The following is a 21,499-nucleotide window of genomic DNA, read 5'->3' on the forward strand; positions in this document are numbered from 1 at the left end:
CCCACCCACCCAGGAACCATCCCCAGAAGGGCCCAGTTTGCTTGTGGGAAGTGGCAGAGGGGCCCAAAATCCGTGAGAGCAGAACAAGCGCTATTGCTCCCTCTCTAACCCAGCCCCCACAGACAGCGTCACATCCCAGCTACTGGGTTGCCCCACCCTAGTGAACACCTAAGGCTGTGCCATTCATATGTAACAGGTGCAACCTGACCAAAAAATTATGGCTCAAATAGAAGAACAGAACAAAGCCCCAGAACCAATACTTTTAAGCGACCAAGAGACAGCCACCTATCAGATGTACAGTTCAAAATATTGATGATCAGGATGCTCACAGAACTGGTTGATTTTGGTCGCAAATTAGATGAAAAAATGAAGGCTACCTTAAGTGAAATAAAGGAAAATGCACAGGGAACCAATAGTGATGGAAAGAAAACTGGGCTCAGATCAATGGAGGGGACCAGAAGGAAGGAAGAAACAACCAAACAGAAAAGAATGAAAAAACAAGAATTCAAAAAAATGAGGAGAGGCTTAGGAACCTCCAGGACATCTTCAAATGTTCCAACACCTGAATTATAGGGGTACCAGAAGGGGAAGAGGAAGAGCAACAAGTGGAAAACGTATTTAAACAAATAATAAAGGAGAACTTCCCCAGTCTGGCAAAGGAAATACACTTCCAAAAAATCCAGGAAGCTCAGAGTCCCAAAGAAGGTGGACCCAAAGAGGAATACACCAAGGCACATCATAGTTACATTAGCCAAGATTAAAAAGAAGGAGAGAATTCTAGAAGCAGCAAGAGATAAAGGGACAGTCACCTACAAAGGAGTTCCCATCAGACTGTCAGCGGATTTCTCAAAGAGACCTTACAGGTAGGAAGGGGCTGGAAAGAAGTATTCCAAGTCATGAAATCCAAAGACCTACAGCCAAGATTGCTTTATCCAGCAAAGCTTTCATTTAGAATGGAAGGGCAGATAAAGTGCTTCTCAGATAAGGTCAAATTCAAGGAGTTCATCATCACCAAGCCCTTATTATATGAAATGTTAAAGGGGCTTATCTAAGAAAAAGAAAATCAAAAATAGAAACAGTGAAAGGACAGCAAACTCACAGTTATTAACAACCACACCTAAAACAAAACCAAACTAAGCAGACAGCTAGATCAGAAGCAGAACCATAGAAATGGAGATCACATGGAGGGTTAACAACATGGTAGTGGGAAGAGGAGAAGGGGGGAGAAGGTACAGAGAATAAGTAGCACAGACAGTAGGTAGAAAATAGAAGGGGGAGGGCAAGAATAGTATGGGAAATGTAGAAGCTAAAGAACTTACGACACATGGACATGAACTAAAGGGGGGCAATGTGGGTGGGAGGGGGTGTGCAGGGTGGAGGGGAATGAAGGGGAGAAGGGGACAACTGTAATGGCATAATCAATAAAATACATTATTAAAAAATAATTAAAAATAAATAACAAAAAAAGAAAAAGATGAAATATGTCATTGTATCTGAAACTGGGCATGCTACTGGAGTATGTCCTGTATGTAAACAAATGTCAGAATACAAAGAAAGGCTGACTGCTGTTAAAGTAATTAATGAATGTGAAAACTATCAAGAAAATGATTTTCACTCACATGCATTAACTGGTATTATGGTGGCATAAATACATACAAATAACAGAATATCTCTCTAATTTAAGTAGAGTTATTTGAGGGTTTCATCTTTGGAATAGAAACTCCTAGTACACTACATTGGTTGTATCAGCAATGCCACCTAGCGGCAGCCAAATACAAAGAACTTAGAAAAAAAGTTCCAAAAAAGTGGTTGGTTCTTAACCTTTTATGTGTTACAGTCTTTGGAGAATCTAATACTATAGGTCCTTTTTGCCAGAAAGATGAATATTTTAAAAGACATGGAGTCAAATCAGCTATACCTAATATACAGAAACCAAGGGAGGCTGCAAAGTTGGGAAGACAAGAAGTGTGGCCCAAATCAAAGAATGAACAAAATCCCAGAAGAAGAACTAAGGACACAGAGACAGCCAACCTGTCAGATGCAGAGTTCAAAACACTGGTGATAAGGATGCTCAAAGACACAGAATAGGGCAACAACATAAGGGAAGAAATGAAGATTACACTAAGTGAAATAAAGAAAAACCCATAGGGAACCAACAGCGAAGGGTAAGAAGCCAGGATTCAAATCACAGATTTGGAACATAGGAATAAATAAACATTCAACTGGAACAGAATGAAGAAACAAGAATTAAAAAATAAATAAATAAATAAATAAACAAACAAAAAACCCCAAGGACAGTATAAGAAGACTCTGGGACATCTTCAAAAGTGCCAACATCTGAATCATAGGGGTGCCAGAAGAAGAGGAAAAGCAAGAAATTGAAAACTTATTTGAAAAAGTAATAAAAGAAAACTTCCATAATTTGTTGAAGAAAATAGACATACAAGTCCAGAAAGTACCAAGAGTCCCAAGCAAGCTGGGCCCAAAGAGGACCATACCAAGAGACATAGTTAAAATGACAAAGGCAAGAGAAAAGCAGAGTGTTACCTACAAAAGAGTTCCCAGCAGACTATCAGCTGATTTCTCAAAAGAAACTTTGCAGGCTAGAAGTCACTGGCAAGAAGCATTCAAAGTCATGAAAAGCAAAGACCTGTATACAACCCAGATTACTCTATCCAGCAAAGCTGTCATTTAGAGTGGAAGGGCAGACAGAGTGCTTCCCAGACAATGTAAAGTTAAAGGAGTTCATCATCACCAAACCATTATTACATGAAATGTTAAAGGGATTTATTTAAGAAAAAGACCAAAACTACGAATATTAAAATGACAACAAACTCACAACTAACAACTGAATCTAAAAAACAAAACCAAAAACTAAGCAAACAACTAGAACAGGAACAGAATCACAGACAGAGATCATTTGGAGGGTTATGAGTGGGGAGGGAGAAGGGGGATAATGGGGGAAAAGGTACAGGGAAAAGAAGAATAATTGGTAGGTACAAAATAGACAGGGGGATATTAAAAATAGTCTAGGAGATGGAGAAGCCAAATAACTTACATGTACAACTCATGAACATGAACTAAGGGGGGTTATTGGTGGAGGGAAGGTGGGTAATGGGTGGAGTGGGGCAAAGAGGGAAAAACTGGGACAACTGTAATAGCATAATCAATAAAATATACTTAAATAAAATAAAAAGAATTCCTTCTGAACTTTAAACTTGCACTCTCATCAAGGGCAGAAATAACTGGTTTATTCATAGAGGCAAAGAGTTGATTTTTTTTATTCAAATGAATTTTGTAACAAATGCTTATTTGTATGTTTATAATTCTTTCCTGGATACATGGATCAATGCAATTAAACTAATAATGTTTTCACATCAAAACATTTTGCCAATGTTATTTTACAAAGGTTTCTCAGGGATATGAAAATGAAACTGCCATGCTTGAAATACCTTTATTCTAACTTATTGTACAATTCATAAGTTTTAGCAGAATCCCTTTTGAGGTACAGCAGAATCTGCTGTCTGGGTTGCTTTTTAGATACTTTGAAATGAACCCAATGCTACAAATGAGTTCCTGAATCTGGGTTTCCCAAGGAAACCCAGAGAGCAGGTCTAGAAAAGAATGGAAAGGTAACCTGTTAATTATTTCTTCTTTTCCTCAGTCTTAACCTGTAGTGCAGCATTATACTTCTAATGATGTAGTTATTAAAGAAACACTCATATGGGTTACTTCCCTAGGATTTATATCTCTATTTGTGACAAAATCAGCAAGCAATCATGAACAAAATTCTAAAATCCCAGGTATTAAACAGCCATTCTCAAATTATTCTTCAGACCATTAACTCAGCAGCCTTCAAAACAATAATGCCTTACTACTTCTATCTGCTTCAGAAATGAATTCACTGAAGCATAGAGATTGGAAGTCTCTGCTAGTATTTACTGGTTTTCAGCACTCAGTACTACTGTGACGACTTTTCACTTGTTTTTCCCCAAACAAGAGCAAGCTGTTTTCAAATGTGGTGTCGCAGTCAATGTACAGGACAGGAATACAATGAAACAAGAGGGCATCCAGGGCACATAATTAACGAGGCACTCGCTCAGCGACCCCACACTTCCATGACCCTGGCGGTGCTTATTTAAATTCTGAGCCCTAGATGCCTCACGCCTCACCCTCTGGTCCTAGCTCTGCTGTATTTGTCAATGTTCAAAGGAAAACCTATCTTTTTTCTCTCCAATTTCAACTAAGTGAAAATATATTTTTAGGAGGGGTACATTTTATATTTTGGTGTACACGGAAGCATTACAGAAAGCATTTTGTTCTACATACATAATACCTCAATAACTAACTACATTCAATAAGATTGCCAAAGTGACCACTCAGGGGTGTACACGGTGCTTGAGGATGTGAGGGAAGACCCTGTTTCTCATTCGCTGATTAAACAGAGAAAGTACACTGTCCAAATTAATTCTAAGCTTTACATGAAATTTTGTACATTTAAGTAACTTCCATTATTAAAACAACAATCGCATAAGAGAACCATTACTCCAAAATCTGGAAAGAAAACATTTCCTTGAATTAATTTTAGGAAACAATTTTATTTGCTTAAGAATGCCACTCCTCCTTCTCTTTTTAAATCCTCAACCCAAAAGGAAAACCAAAACAGGATTCTAAATAAAATTCAAAGCACTGATTTGAGGACTAGAATGCTTATAAAACACAAGGGTAATTAAATACTAATCTTACAATCTTAACTTCTAAAGTAAAAATACCAATTAAAATATAATCTCTCTTAATATTGCTTAAAAGTTACTCTTACCAGATAAAGCAAAAAGGTGTGCAGCCCTGTTCCAAGCCCAACGGAAGACAGAATTCCTAAGCCTATCCAGTAGGCATACAAAAGAAACTGCTTCTCTATACGTTGCACATACTGAAAAACAAAAGGGATGAGACAAAAACCAAAATCAGATTTGTTTAAAAAGAAATGTGGTAGTTATCGACTATAATTAAAGTAAGATAAACCAACTAAAGAAGTTTCCAATAGAAACTTACTAATATTAAAACCCTTTGAAGAGGACTGACTCCTTTAATATGCAATAGCAGAGATGGCAAAAAATTCATTAACTGGAATAAAGCTCTTGTTTCTAGACCCTCAAAATCCTACTACTGCGATGACATTTATAGGAGAAATGCTAGTTACTAATAAATAACTATAAAAATAAAAATTTTCACCCTGGCTGGTATGGCTCAGTGGATTGAGCACGGGCCTGCGAACCAAAGGATCACGGTTCGATTCCCAGTCAGGGCACATGCCTGGGTTGCAGGCCAGTTCCCAGCAGGGGACACAAAAGAGGCAACCATACATTGATATTTTTCTCCCTTTCTCCTTCTCTTCCCCTCTAAAGATAAATGAATAAAGTCTTTAAAAAATAAAAAATAAATAAAAATTTTCAAGATATTTAAAAGCCATAAAAACTTTAAGAAAGCATGATAATACATAGTGGTAAGAGAGGGGCAGTTATTTCTATAATACTTGTGAACAGAATACATTTTTATTTATCTGAGTAAAAAATGAGGATACAATTTTTAGTATATTTAAGACCAAGATGCTTTTCAAACAGGAGCAAATTTAAGTCCATTGGGATATGAACTTATTGGAAGAATACCAGACTAAAGTCTGGATTCTCACACTTGATGAGTAAATTCATCAAGCCAAAGTTCCCACAAATTCTCAATAGCGCACACAGATTTCTTTAAAATATTTTTAAAATGTATTTAAAACTATAAAAATTTTGAGATTAGAACTGCTTTAAATGAAAATATGAAATGATACATTTTAGAACTATATCCTAATAGAATACACTAATGTTTTCCTATTTTAACAAAAGTTATTAATAAAATGTTTCATTTTCCCTTCATTTATGTTGTACTGACAGACTGTAGGCAAATGAACTTTCTTTTTTAGATACATAAAACCTGACCTTCACTCTAGGATGAGTGTATCTGTTTGGATGGATCACAGGAAGGTGTTAAAGAAGGTACGAAGCCTTTGGTAGTGAGTAGAGGATTCATGATGTTTTGACTAAATATCATCTAGAAAATTACACTTAAATCCTTGAAGCTGAAAAGGGATGATCCATACCAAACAGAAATGCTAAGCAGCCATGAACTGCCGCAAGAATATTTTAAATATTTGGCCTTAAAAGTATATTAAGAAACCAATTATGAGGTAAATTTAAGAAACAAAATCAAGCCTAAAAATTTGAGTAGAGCCCTGGCTGGTATAACTCAGTGGACTGAGCACGGGCCTGTGAACCACACGAACGCGGTTCGATTCCCAGTCAGGGCACATGCCTGGGTTGCAGGCCAGTTCCCGGCAAGGGACTCACAAGAGGCAACCACACATTGATATTTCTCTCCTTCCCCTCCCCTCTAAAGATAAATAAATAATAATTTTTAAAAAATGTGAGTAGAAATTCTATGCAATCCTCAACAGTCCCATTGGAAACTGGGATTTGGGAAGGTGCGAGGACAGAAGCAGAATAACTGAACCTCTTACCTGTTGATGTGCTCCTTCAACACAATACGTAGCTATAAGCACAGCAAGCAGCAGTAAACAAGACACCACAGTGTTCTGACGATGCCACAATCTTAAAAACATATTTAAAAAAATAAATGAAATATCTCAGTTCATTTTCAGGATTCATTATTCTCAAAAACAATTTGCTGTTGAAGCAGTTACATTACTTGGCTCAGCCACAGAACCCGTTCCTTTCAGGATGGGCTCTGTGTCCTTGAACTCTCTGGTTCCTTGGGGTGTGGAAGGGGGTCAAAGGGAAATACATGGGTATAGAGCCCAATTTCTTTCCCTCATCCAAAGACTGATCCTGTTCACGCCAAACTTCTAATTAGGAGAAGCACTATAATTTAACGGAAAGAGTATTGGCCTTCAAGTCAGAAGACTTGGGTCAGAATCCCAAGTCCCTTAAATACTGCACTTTGAGTAAGACACTTAAACAATATGATTCTGTTTCCTGTTTCTTGTTTTTAAAGAAATCATATACTTGTTTTATCTTCTCTGTGGAGTTGCTTTAAGGATCAAATGAACTAGAAAAATGTTACCAAATGTTTTATAAACTGTAAGTACAATAAAATTCTAATATATTACAGATAATAACTTAGAAAGGCAAGCCAAAAATGATAAGGCACGTAAAAGTTCAACCTGCTCTTTACGGTATCTGAAATAGGGCTTACAAGTACTTAATTAAAGTAGAACACATTTCCTTGGCAGAGTCTTTTCTCATTGGCTCACACTATCAGCCCAGTGCCACGTATCCTGAACCTTGTCCTATTAAAGAATCAGTGTATCCAATATACACAGGTCTTTCTCCTCTTAAAGTAAAGCCAGAAAAAAAAAATCTTGTTTTCAGTATTCTTTGCATGAAAGATTCAACACGAGACAGTGGCCAACTATAAATAGCCCAGTGAGCCAATAGCAGTTTGTTCCCTTAACCTGTTTTTCTTCAAGCTCTAGGAAAGGAAAATAAGTATGTTCCCATAACATTCTAAATTTAATCCATTTGACGAAGTAGGTGGCAGGGAGTAGGAGCTTGCTGTCAGTAAATAAGACTTATATAAAAGATAAAGGAACACTCTTTACTTTGAGGTCCATTCCTTCAAGACTGCTAGGATTTCCAGAGAAAAATACTGCAAGGTAATGAGTGGCTGTTTCCACAGGACAATATTCTGCCTTTCTTCACGATCCCTCTTCTTCTTTTCATTCACTGAAGAGAGGTCTGAAAAACATTGGTGCAGAAGTTAAAACAAAATGCTTGATTTTCCCAATCACTTTCAAAATTCATCCACATTCCCATCGCACATCTGAAGGACTACATATAAGCCTCAACAATGTGGCTCCTGTTGTGATGATGGGCAAGGCACTTCTGTTTCGTTCTTCACATCCTTTATGCAATTATTTGTTGTTAGGACACAAGTTTCTCGTGCGTACATTACTGGAATACTAAATTACCCCACCCCTTTGAAGTGCAACTTAGCATCGTACTGTGGAGCAAAGTAGTTTAGAGCTCAAAATGTGAGGGCAAACTACTTGGTTCCAAATTCTGGTCTTGGCACGTGCTAGTCATGTGAACCTGGGCAAGACGTTTAACCTCTCTCTTTCTCAGTGTTCTCGTCTTTGAAATGAAGATTGAAATAGTACTTACATTAGATGGTCATTATAGAGATGATATGACTCAATATATGCAAAGCTCTCAGAAGTCTGACACTTAGTAAGTATGCAATTAAGGTTAGTTATTACTGTCATCATCTACCGAAATTACAAATGCACAGAGTGGCCTCATCTTACATGTGGTTCCACTTTCAGTACCCCTGGTCAACCCTGGTCTGATTCCAGAAAGAAACAATTCATGTTTGGTTTTTTTTTTTTTTGAGGCAGAGAAATATTTATTTGATTGGGCTGAGGCAAGAGGGCAGGAGAGTGAGATCTCTCAAAACCATCCCCCCAAGAGCAGGGAGTTTTGTGCAGCTAGGGAGTAGGGTTTCTCCTGTTTGTTTTTTTTGTTTGTTTGTTTGGAATTCATATGTTTTAAATTATGCACTATTCTGAGTAATACAATGAAATCTGGCACTGACCATGCTGTCCCTGCTACCTGTCATCAGTCGATGAGCTATCTCCGTCATCAGATGGACTGTTGTGGTGGTTATCGCTGTGCTTGTGTTCAAGTAATTCTTATTTTACTTGACATTAGCCCCCAAAGTGCAAGACTGGTGATGCTAACAATTTGTATATGCCAAAGCGAAGCCATAAAATATATGAATGTGTGGCGGAAAATAGTACATACAGGGTTTGGTACTATCCATGGTTTCAGGCATCCTCAGCGGACCTTGGAACGTAACCCCCATAGCCAAGGCGGGACGACTGTATTCTGTAACCCAATAATTCCATTTCTAAGAATGATTAGGTGTAAGGAGAAAAGACTTCTGTATGAGCTTATTTAATGAAGCATTATTTGTCCTAGCCAAAGATTATAAACAACTGAAATGCTACCAACAGAGGACAGAGGAGTGATTAAAGTACGGCACGTTTATACAGTGGAGTACTAAGCAGCCTTAATTAAGAGTAAGTTCCTCATGTACAGTTACAGCACAAGCTATAAGAAATATTTAGTAAAACAATAAAATCCAGGTAAAGAAGAGTATGTCATACAAACATTAATTGTAAGGGGCTAGAATACAAACATTAATTCAGGGGCTAGAATAGTGGCAGAAACGTATATAAACGTTACTTGCTTGCTGAAAGGACAAAAAAACATGTAAAAGCTACTAAGGGGAACAGACTATGACATACACAATGCCTATCTCTGAATCTGAATCCTGAAACTCTTAGTGAAGCAATGTGAAATTGATTGGCAATCAAAGTAACCCAGAATTCAGGTAAGTGCTGCAAAATATGTTCTGCAAGGCCATGCACCAATCAAAACAAACACATGGAAACTATTTCAGACAGCTTACACTTCTTCCGATAACAGAAGGGAATTTCTGATATAATAATGTTACCATCCTGGAGTATTACTGTGATGTGTTTGAGACACCAAACAGTTTAGAAGCTAAAAAGAAAACCTTTCATTTTCCTTTAACACACAAAGGAAAGTTTCTTATTAAGTCATCTATATAAATAAAACTTGTAATTTTCAGGGCAAATATATGAATAAGAGTCAAATATACTGCAATTTACCCCACAAATTTCAAATTTGGTTAAGATATAAATTTGTCTCAAGATTTTAAAATAAGTCCACAATAATCACATTCTGACTTTTTTGATAATTGTATAATTTAGGGTTAGTGTAGATAGTAAATTTATAACCTAGCTCTAAAGTTATAAAATAGCATGATAAAATTGGGCACCAAACAAATACTTTTCTTTTTTTAATAAGTTTTTAAAAAAGATTTTATTTACTTATTTTTAGAGAGAGAGGAAATGAAGGAGAAAGAGAGGGAGAGAAGCAATCAGTTGCCTCTCTCCCGCCCCCAAATGGGGAGCTGGCCTGCAATCCAGGCATGTACCCTAACTAGGAACGGAACTGGCGGCCTTTCAGTCTGCAGGCCAGCACTTGATCCACTGAGTCACACCAGCCAGGGCCAAATAAATACTTTTCATACCATAAGATTAACAAATAATAATCTTGTACCTAGAATACTAAATGTGACTGTGTCCAGGCTGCTTCTGTTTTCACTATGAAAAAAATCACCTTATAGGCCCTGACCCAGAATTTAATTTACAAAGAAGAGTAATAAAATACTCTTACTGAAGAGTATTGTTCATCTTATATAAGATATATAAGAACCTTGTATTATTATATAGAGTATTATTTTAGTAACAGATATATTTCTATTTTATTCCAATGAAAGGGATAGCATTTAAACCCATAGATTCTCTCCCTCCAAACCACCATACTTTACCTGTGAATTTTCCATTATATTGTTCCTTGTTCATTGCTACACGTCTCTGGTCACAATTTTTTCCATTCTCTGCCATTTCATAGATCAGTAACTCTTGAGGAGCTAATAAAGCAAAATAAAATCCAGTGACACATCACATAATTCTGCTTTGCCCCTGTGACCAGATAAAACTGAATACAGACACAACAGGGTAGTAACACTGAGCATGTGATTACAACAGTGTGTTTACTTTATTCGTAGTTGCAGTTGTTACAGTTAAATGAGATCCTACGGGTGGGGCCCTAATCCAATAGAAGCAGTGTCCTTAGAGGATGAGATGATACACCAGACACCTGTCTCTCTGCAAACACCCAGAGGAAAGGCCATGTGAGGACACAAGTAAGCAGCTGTCAATAAGTCAGAAAGAGAGGCCGCATCAGAAACCAACCTCAGCTCCTCAATTTTGGATTTTCAGACTCCAGAGCTGTGAGAAAATAAATTTCTGTTGTTTAAGTCAACCAGTCCATGGTGTTCTGTTATGGCAGCCCTAGCAGGCTAATACAATGCTGGTTCGAACAAGGGGAACCAGATCATGGGACAGTAATATTTTTCTTGGTAGTAGTAATAAACTGGTACTCTGGTTTGTGAATTTGGTTAGAATAGTTCCATCCTCTGGAGTCCATTCAGATATACTTTACTACTTCAAATTTATAAGCTAAAAAGCAGACAATCAGACACTAAAACGTGGCATCTGTACCAAGATCCAGGTGCTCTGAGTGGACTTCACTGCGTGGACCAGACTGTCTTCTACCCAGGGAATCCCCTAAGTACTTTGGCGGGTCTTCAAACCGCAACAGTGATTACTCAATATAGCATTAATGTCCCCTGCTAATCTTACTCATTATCATTTGCAACTTCATAAAGGAGCCATTTTATCAGGGAACAGAAACACTTGGCTCCCTGAAATTGCCAATATGTCCTGACGGATTTGAGGCCGCATCAGAGCAAGCGGCCTTTGGACTGGGTATTTCACCCGTCTGTGTCCACGCCCTAGGACTGAATGCATTCCACCCTATTCTAATTCTGTTCTGAACTGAAAGTTGCTTAAGTTCTTGGAGCTAAAAGAATCCTTCCAGCAACACGTATTTACTGGCTGCACAACTTGAGTAACCAATTTTACCCTTTGCGTTTGAGTTCATTTGTAAAATATCCCCATTCCTATGTTCACATCATCCTTACATCTTTTTGTGTGTGAGTGTTGATTTGGGGTACTCTTAGTAATTTAGTTTCTCTGCTTCAAGAGAAATTATACAGAACTGTCCTCCACAGCAACAGGCACACAGCGGGCACTTAATGTCAGTTTCTCCATGCCCATTTCTTGGATGTCTCAATTTTCCAAAATCATCATGGTGAATCCTGCCCTGAGCGTTCCCTTACAGACACCGGTTTTCCATATTTCCCTACTACACCTGAGCCCGAATAACTAGTTTCCACAGAAGCAGCCTCAGATTCAGAAAAATCTTACTTTGTTATGTTGGATAGCAAAATGAATTATTCATCATCAATCCAAACATTCTGAAAAGTACTAAAAGGACAATCGGTTAAAAATTATTATGGAGTAAAAGGGCTCTAGCCTATCTAGGTAGCCAGGGTAGGATGAAGTAATAATTTTTCACGGAGAGCCACTTTTCACAGTTGAACGAGCGGCATTAATTTTGGAAACCTGTGATAAAACAGTATCCGCCAGACTGTTGTATGTGGGAATAAATCCTTCCAAGGTGTTCCCACCTTGTTTAAAGGATTGAAATATTATTTTTCCAATTTTTTAAATTTAATTATTTTTCAAGTACAGTTTTCTATTACTCCCATTCCATCCCACCCCCAGTACTCCTCCCTCCCTCCCATTTCTACCCTTCTCAGTTGTTGTCCATGTATCCTTTATATATGTTCCTCTAAATCCCTCCCCTATTTCCCCTGCAATTCCCTCCCCTCTCCCCTCCGGTCACTGTCAGCCTGTTCTCTATTTCAGTGTCTTTGGTTATATTTTGCTTGTTTGTTTTGTTGTTTAGCTTCCTGTTAAAGGTGAGATCATATGGTATTTGTCTTTCAACACCTGGCTTATTTCACTGAGCATAATGCTTTCCAGTTCCATCCATGATGTTGCAAAAGGTAGGAGCTCCTTCTTTCTTTCTGCAGCATAAAATTCCATTGTGTATATGTACCATAGTTTTTTGATCCATTCATTTACTGACGGGCACCTAGGTTGCTTCCAACTCCTGGCTATTGTAAATTGTGTTGCTATGAACATTGGGGTGCATATGTTCTTTGGGATTGGTGTTTTAGGGTTCTTAGGATACAATCCTAGCAGTGGAAATGCTGGGTCAAAAGGCAAGTCCAATTTTAGTTTTCTAAGAAAATTCCATACTGTTTTCCATAATGGTTGTACCAGTCTGCAATCCCACCAACACTGGACCAGAGTCCCCTTTTCCCCACTCCCTCTCCAACATTTGTTGTTTATTGATTTGTTTATGATAGCCATTCTCACTGGTGTAAAGTGGTATCTCATTGTGGTAGGATTGAAATCTTAAATAGGAGTCTAGCATATCTTCCTGATATCCAATGGAGCTTTGCGGTGAAAGTGTTGTAATATCAATTTTAACAGCATGTATCGAGAATTAAGTTACTGAAATAAATTCTACATGTCTGTGGATTAGAAGTTAGAAACAGGAAAGTGTAACTCAAACAGCAAATACAATTTTCATTGTGAAGCTACCTCTAGATACAAGAAATGTTTTAAAAGGCTGTAACTTGCAGATTTTAAACACAGCCGAAGCATTCAAAATAAAAGGCTGATATTAAGACATCTGGATTTTTTTGTTTGTTTCTGGCAGAAGTCCTTAAAAAATACTGCTAAAATCAGCCCACAAAGGTTCTTTGTAAGCCGTACATCCAGTGCTAAGACTATAATACTCCATTCATTTTAGACATTAGCTATACTTGTAATGCAAAAACAATGTGAAACTAAATTATTGTGAGTTCTTCAAAGCAACACAAAAATGTTTAAGGATAAAATGAAAAAGCAACTCCCTGAGTAATGCAAGAGTCACTGGAGAATTTAATAAGGAGAAAAGGAAAAGCAAATAAGATCAGTGAAACCACTGTTTCTAATTTTCTTAGCCCACTCTGTTCCAAAATAAAATGGATACACTCCCTCTTAAGAAAATAATCTATCCAATGATTCCACTTTCTCACACATAAAAAAATTAACTTGGCTTTCTCAATAAAACATGTTTTTTCCACACGAAGCATGAAAGGCAGCCAACTTGAATATTATACCTTCTTTTGCTTTTAGAAGTCTGTGTCCTTAACTGGATTATTTAGTACATTCAGTCACAGACTACTCCAAAATAGCTGCAGATTGCCCTAAAACTATTAAGATTAAAAAACTGCAATTTGTTCTTGGAAATTTAATAATCTAAGTGAGGAGTAATGCATCTTGACTAGTGAGGCTTTGCTACAGTGTCCCATTTGCGCAGGGTTTAAAGCCAAAGACCTCTCAAGGACCATGCGCAAGTATCGGACAGGCCAATGGGTCCTCTGACCCTGAGAGCCGCACAGCATCTAACACATGGTTATGGCAGCTTAGGAATGTGTTCCTGGAAAATTCGTTATTTGAATTAGAATATATGAAAAAAATTATTTGAATCTTTTTGAGCTAAGTCTTAGGGAATTCAACAAATTAAAACTCCAAGTTAGGATATAATTTAAAAGCATTCAAGATCTCGATAAATGTCCCAGTAATGGCTTGGTAGGCTGTGAGGGTATTTCTAGCCTAAACTGTTCCTCAAATTATATTCAATTCATCACAGTCTTCTCAGTGTTGGAAACCGCTACTGCTCCAGATCAAACTTTTAATGAGATCCAAATTAAAAACCCAAATTTTAAAAAGATATAACCTGAAGACATTTTTAGGGATTCTACATTTCTGATAGTCTGATAGGTTTTAGAAAAGATTCTTATCTTTCACTTTCCCTATGTAAAATAGCACTTTATGTTCCTTTATGTAAAAACACAATTCTATTTTTAGGGAAAAATGAATAATTCAGAAAAATACAGCTTGAAAAATCCCATTTCTCGTTTGCTTTCAACATACTCCTAAATGGTTCATTCAGAAAGATGGGGGAGAAATAAGAGTAAGGTCAAGAATCGAGATAGGACTTCCACCAAGATGGAGGCATAGGTAGAAACACTGTGCCTTCTCCCACAACCAAGTTTGAATACAACAAAGGTTTAGTAAATAAAGATGAAGCCAAAGAACAGAAAACTGAACTTTACGAAGTCCGACAACAACGAACCATTCAACTGGGACTGGTAAGAGGAGCAGAGCCAGCAGCGGAGCAGGGTCAGGCAGGAGGGATCCCCTGACCCAGGTGACCCAGGCAACCCAGGTGTGCAGATAGCCGGGGTAGCATCGAGGACCCAGTGAGGGTGAGGGGCAGGCTGAGAATGGTCACACATTCCCGCGCAGATAAACCAGCAGAGGTGTGATGAGTGACACAGACCGTGCGGCCCCGGGGCTGGGGCGGGAGGAGGCAGAGAAGACCACCATTGATTTCCTTTGACCCCGCCCCCACATACAGTGTCACAACCCAGCGACTGAGTTGTCCCGCCCTGGTGAACACCTAGGCTTCCGCTCCTCATATGTAACAGGCACGAATAGTCCAAAATATGGCTCAAGAAGAACTCAAAGCCCCAGAGCCGATAACTCTAAGTGACCGAGAAATAGAGAACCTCTCAGATGCACAGTTCAAAACACTGTTTATCAGGACGCTCAAAGAACTGGTTGATTATAGTCACAAATTAGAGGAACACATGAAGGCTAAACTACTTGAAATGAAGGGAGATGCACAGGAAACCAATAGTGATGGAACGGAAACTGGGACTCAAATCAATGGAATGGACCAGAAGGAAGAACGGAACATCCAACCAAAAAGGAATGAAGAAATGAGAATTCAAAAAAATGAGGAGAGGCTTAGGAACCTCCAGGACATCTTTAAACGTTCCAACATCCGGATTACAGGGGTACCAGAAGGGGGAAAGAAACAGCCACAAGTGGAAAAAAATTTTGAACAAATTTTTAGAACAAATAATAAAGGAGAACTACCCAGTCTGGCAAAGGAAATAGACTTCCAGGAAATCCAGGAAGCTCAGAGAGTCCCAAAGAAGTTGGATCCAAGAAGGAATACACCAAGGCACATCATAATTACATTAGCCAAGACCAAAATGAAGGAGAGAATCCTAGAAGCATCAAGGGATAAGGGGACAGTCACCTACAAAGGAGTACCCATCAGATTGTCAGCGGATTTCTCAAAAGAGACCTTACAGGCAAGAAGGGGCTGGAAAGAAGTATTCCAAGTCATGAAATCCAAAGACCTACAGCCAAGACTGCTCTATCCAGCAAAGCTTTCATTTAGAATGGAAGGACAGATAAAGTGCTTCTCAGATAAGATCAAATTCAAGGAGTTCATCATCACCAAGCCCTTATTATATGAAATGTTAAAGGGACTTATCTAAGAAAAAGAAGATGAAAAATATGAACAGCGAAAGGACAGCAGACACACAGTTATCAACAACCACACCTAAAACAAAAGCAAACCAGGAGGACAGCGAGATCAGGAGCAGAACCATAGAAATGAAGATCACATGGAAGGTTAGCAACAGGGGAGTGGGAGGAGGAGAAGGTACAGAAAATAGCATAGACAGTAGGTAGAAAACAGATAGGGGGTAGGGCAAGAATAGTAGGGGCAATATAGAAGCTAATGAACTTGAGACACGTGGTCATAAACTAAAGGGAGGGAATGGTGGGGGAGGGGGTGTGCAGAGTAGAGGAGAATGAAGGGGGGAATAGAACAACAACTGTAATGGTATAACCAATAAAATATATTTAAAAATAGGGGAAAAGGGGAGAGACTCACATGAATAAGTATACAGGACACATGGACAATAATTAAAGTGGGGGGCGGAAGTGGGAGGGAGGTGGGGAGCACTGGGGGAGGCGGGGCAGGGAATATAAAACAGAAAACTGTACTTGAATAAGAATTAAATAAAAAATATGTATATTTTTAAAAAAAGAATTGAGATAGGAAAAAGAATAGCCATCTATAGAGTTGGGAAACTTAGCTGACTATAAGACCTTGGGAACATCACTTCACATCCCTGCGTCTCTCCTTCCTCATCCAATCATCAAGCACGTGGAGTAAATGATCACCATCACTTTCCTTCTATTCTAACAGTTTAAGAATTCTACCCAGCTCAAGTCCAGGGTTTTGGATTTATGTAGTATTGGGGTTTATGTAATAACCACTTCTGTGTGGTTACTTACAATTCACATACAGATTAACTAACACCATGCTAACATCTCTTGCACGAAGCAATTATTTTAATCCTCGCCTCCTACAAATGAGAAATTGGGAGCTCAAGTGCCCCCAAATGGCACTTCAGCAGCATGTGACTAGAGTCACATTGACAGTTCAGTTAGAGTGTCAATCTAAGCCCAATTTCAGTATTTCTTCTACTATACAGAACAGTCTGATGATAATCTTTTCAATATTCACCAAGGAATTCTGGAGTCACAGAAAAATAACGAAAAAGCAGTTCCAAAGATTTAGCTTTTCCTAGTATTTACAAATGTTCCTCATTTCTAAAATTAAGAGAACACTCATTTCAACTGACTTTCACTATTTAAACTGTCATGAAAATCAGATGACTGCACCTTCGCTTTTTTTTTGGTCGTTTCTTTGTGGGTTATTGCTGCTTGTGCATTTTGACAAAATTTAAAATTCAGATTGCTTAACAGGCCTCCTTACTTTATAGCCCCTAAAAACTTGGTTAATATAAACTGGCCTATACAAGTCATTCATAAGAAAATAAGTTAAATCACTGAATATTTTCAAGTGGAAAAAGTACATGCTTCAGATTATTTATATCAAAATGAAGAATTTGATATGGATAATTCTAAAATTTATGATCTATAAACCAATTTATTATCCACTGTGTGGAAAAACACTAGAACCTGCTACATGTTCTCCATCTATTAAAATGGTAGTAATGTCCTTACTCCACCCATTAAGATGGATACTGGAGCTAACTGTTGGTATTTTGGTTATTCAACATTTACTGAAACCAGAATTACCTGTTACACTTTTTAGAGGGTGAATTGTCATTCTTTGCCCACTCTCAAGGATATTTTGTGTTTCATTTTCTTTTAAATGTTAAAGAACTTCCCAGCAATAATCACCAATGGCCTTCATTTCTACCTTAAGAAAATGAGAACCTACTGAGTATATAAACTATGGTGCAATTATTTGTACCAAAATTAATTCTTTGCATCCAAATGGCTTCATGATAGGATTCTATAAAATAGTACACTTGGAAAAACGTAAATTAAATTTTAGTAACACTTATTATATGAAGTCTGGTACATGTACTAGGAACTTTGAGGGACCCTTACTCTCCAGGAAAACTACATCCTGGATTGTACATACTATTGGAGACGTGACTGGTCTCACAAAAAAGAGAGAGAGGGTCTCCCTAATCCCTTTCTGTCCCTCCAAAATATAAGCAAACTGTACAACAGACCCAGAGAGACAACATGGCCCAAAAGCTTGGGTAGCTGTGAGGCATGGTGGGAACAGAGGGGAACCTGAGCAGTAGGAAGGAAATGAACAGGACCAACTAGCAATCGGGAGAGACAAGGCTACCCTGAGACAAGATCCCTATAGCAACCTCCCTGTAGGAAGGCTGACTTTGAAAGTAGGAGGCTGAATGTGTGGCCTACTGTCTGGGCTCAAACTCATGGTATATGGGCCAACACCTACATGCTGAATATGCCACCCCAAAATATGCCACTTTAGCACATTTCTTACTTTGAAATTAAGAAACTTAAAACAGCAGGCATACAAAGACATGCCGACTCTCCTTTTTCCTCCTAAAAGCAGGAGAGAAAACTCCCACATGCAAGGTAACCTCCCTGTGGAAGACATTCTTTTAACAAGAGATGAGGAATTCAGGGCCAATAAATCTGTACCTTGTTAAACTAACCCTTATCTTCCTCATTATTTCATCATTTACTACACCTAGCTGAAATCTCTTTGTATTGTTAATCGTTCACAAATTTACTGTTTGTCTTAAAGGTATAAAAGCTTCCTGCTCTGATCACTTTCTTGGATCTTCCTTCTCTTGTGAGAACATCCATGTACATGGAATTTTTCCTCCCCTACAACCACAGGGCCACTGATGTGGTCCCAAGCCTTTATAGCTCTAAGTAGAAATTGAAGCAAACCCTCTTTATAAATTAGGTCCACTGGACTCCCACTGAATAAGGTCAATCAATATACTTATAAAGGTACCAGAAAATATGCCATTTATTCTGAGTGGAGGACCCAACCCCACCCACAATTTCATATAGCTTCGGGACAAGAATAACACATATTACAGATTCTCACGCAGCTATGTCTAAAATATTTATAGAACAAAGGAAGCAATATGAATGTAAGTACACAATAAAAACTATTACAACTAGATGTGAATGAAAGACAAGCAAATAAAATAAATCCTAGAAATAAAAAAAAAATAACTGTTGAAATTAAAAGCTAATGATGGATTAAACAGCAGAGCAAACACACATGAAGTGAACTGGATAAGCTATCCAGGGAATTTATTAAGAGCACAGCAGAGATAAAATGGAAAATACAAGCAAATAAGAGAGACAGAAGATATAATGAAAATGTATACTTTGTTTAACTGGAATCCCAGGAGAATAAAAAGAACAGAAGAAATGTAAATTTAAAAAGATAAAGGCCTAAAATTTCCAGAATTGGAAAGATGAACACCAAATTTTTCCATAAATGAGTACATTGTTCTATTAAGTACAATGTATTCCAAACAGAAGAAATAAAAATAAGTCTGATCCAGAAACACCGCAATCAAACTACAGAACACTTAAAGCAAAGAGATCTTGATCTTGAAAGCAAAAAGGGACAGATTTCTGAAAATGAAGGAACAGTTAGAATAGAAGCAGATTTCTCAATAGCAACAATAAAAGCCAAAAAACCAAAGTAATAATATCATTAGAATTTGAGATAAAATAGCTAGTTTAGAATTCTGTGCCCAACAAAATAAAGACATTAACGGCAAGCAACAAATGGGAATTTACCAAATCTAAATGCTAGAAAAAATATCTCTAAAGAATATTCTATAAACAGAGAGCAATGATCTCTCCAAATTGGCTGAGATATAAGACATGTAGAAAAATAAAATAATAAACATAAAGGCAAATAAAAAACAAAACTGCATAACATAAGAAGAGTATCTAATTCTGACAAGAACTTAAAAAAGAAGTGAAACTGGGACAATCGTACGTAAATCTGGAAGAGAAAGATCAGAGCTGAAGTATTCTGCGGCTGTGGAGCATCCAAACAGACCAAGTATGTGAACAATCAAAATTAACATAAAAGATTAAACACATCCCTTTAAAAACAGATTGCAAATGGTATTTTTAAAAATTTCACACTTTCTTATAAAAACATATAAAGGTTGAAAATAAAACAACAGACAAACGTCATTCTAGTAATGAAATAATGGACATAACAGAAGCAATGTTAAAAGGCTGAACTCACCAGGAAGATAAAACAATTCTGGGGGGCAAGAGGGGAACATCTGTAATAGTGTCAACAATAAAAAAAATTCTAAATTTGAATGCACCTGAAAGAATATAGCATCCAAATTTATAACATAAAAATTAGTAAATATACACAGAGAAATGGAGAAATCCAACATTATATTGTAGGATTTTAAAACAAATGTTAATTACTGGTATTTCAAGCAAACAAAAACAAAACATTCAGCAAAGGTAGACAATTTTAATGATTCAATTAGGAAATAAAATGTAGGGAGGTATATGTATAAGATTCAGCATCTCATGATCATAGAATACAATTTTTTTCCCACAAGTCACTTCCTATGATTAAGGCAAGGAAACAAGTCTCAAATTCCAGAGAAAGGGAACCACAGACCACATTCTCTGATAACCCAGAAATTAAGTTAACAGATACAAAACCTGTACATATTTAGAATGAACTGCACAGAGTTCTAAATCACATGTCAAAATAAGAGAAAACTCAAAAATGCTGACAACTACTTAAACTATTAAGTGAATTTTTAGCAAGATCACAGGATATCAAAGGTCAAAACCAACACTCTTTCCATTGTTATACTTGAAATAAACAAATAAATGTTAAATTTTAAAGTTTCATTTACAGTACTACCTAAAAATATTAAATACTTAGAAGTTTAACAAAATGCACAAAAGACCTGTTCTAAAAATATTTGTAGATCAATGGAACAGAACAGTGTATAAAAACAGATCCACATACATAGGGTCAACTAATTTTTGACAAAGGAGCAAGACAAGTCAATGGTAAAAGGAAAGTCTTCTCAACAAATGGCACCAGAACTAATGAACATTCTTATGAAGAAATGAGCACTGATCCTTATTGTGTGCAACTACTGACTGAAATGGACCGTAGGTCTAAACGTAAAAACTAAGTTATTAAAACTACAAAACATTTAGAAAAAAAAAGGAAAAACTCTTTGCAGTCTTGAGGTAGACAAATTATTTCTTGGGATTTAAAAGAATAAACCATAAAAGAAAAAAATTGATAAACTATTAATTTAAAAAATGTTTGCTCTTTGAAACAAAATGTTAAAAAAAAGATTTTAAAAGGTAAGCCACAGAATGAGAGAAAATATTTACAATTCATGTATCTAAGTTCTTATATCCAGTCGCTGTCTCTCTCTCCACACATATATACATATATTTGAATTTTTTCTGTTCACTGTTGTCTATAGCATTCTAGCATCTCAAATTATGCTTGGTACATAGTATATACTAAGTAAGTACTTGTTAAATGAAAAATTCATGTTCACTGCCGTGTAATATTTCATTATGTAACTCTACCCCAATTTATTTATCTGGTCTCCT

General features: G+C 37.2%; 1 protein-coding gene across 3 annotated transcripts in view; it reads right to left on the bottom strand.

Moving 5' to 3' along the window:
- VMP1 (vacuole membrane protein 1) overlaps positions 1-21,499 on the bottom strand; it is a 121,160-nt gene that overhangs the window by 92,131 nt on the left and 7,530 nt on the right. For 2 of the 3 annotated variants that reach the window (XM_037070290.1, XM_037070288.1), the window contains exons 2-5: positions 10,480-10,581; positions 7,661-7,796; positions 6,560-6,650; positions 4,820-4,930 (exon numbers count right to left, since the gene is read on the bottom strand). In XM_037070290.1, coding sequence (XP_036926185.1) covers positions 4,820-4,930; positions 6,560-6,650; positions 7,661-7,796; positions 10,480-10,555 — 414 coding nt within the window. In that variant the 5' untranslated portion in view covers positions 10,556-10,581. Of the gene's footprint in view, positions 1-4,819; positions 4,931-6,559; positions 6,651-7,660; positions 7,797-10,479; positions 10,582-19,462; positions 19,505-21,499 lie in introns of all 3 variants that reach the window. The other variant, XM_037070289.1, reaches the window with a different exon arrangement.

The sequence above is a fragment of the Sturnira hondurensis genome, unplaced genomic scaffold (genome assembly GCF_014824575.4).
Source record: "Sturnira hondurensis isolate 20B ecotype Veracruz unplaced genomic scaffold, ASM1482457v3 Scaffold0018728, whole genome shotgun sequence".
NCBI lineage: Eukaryota > Metazoa > Chordata > Mammalia > Chiroptera > Phyllostomidae > Sturnira > Sturnira hondurensis.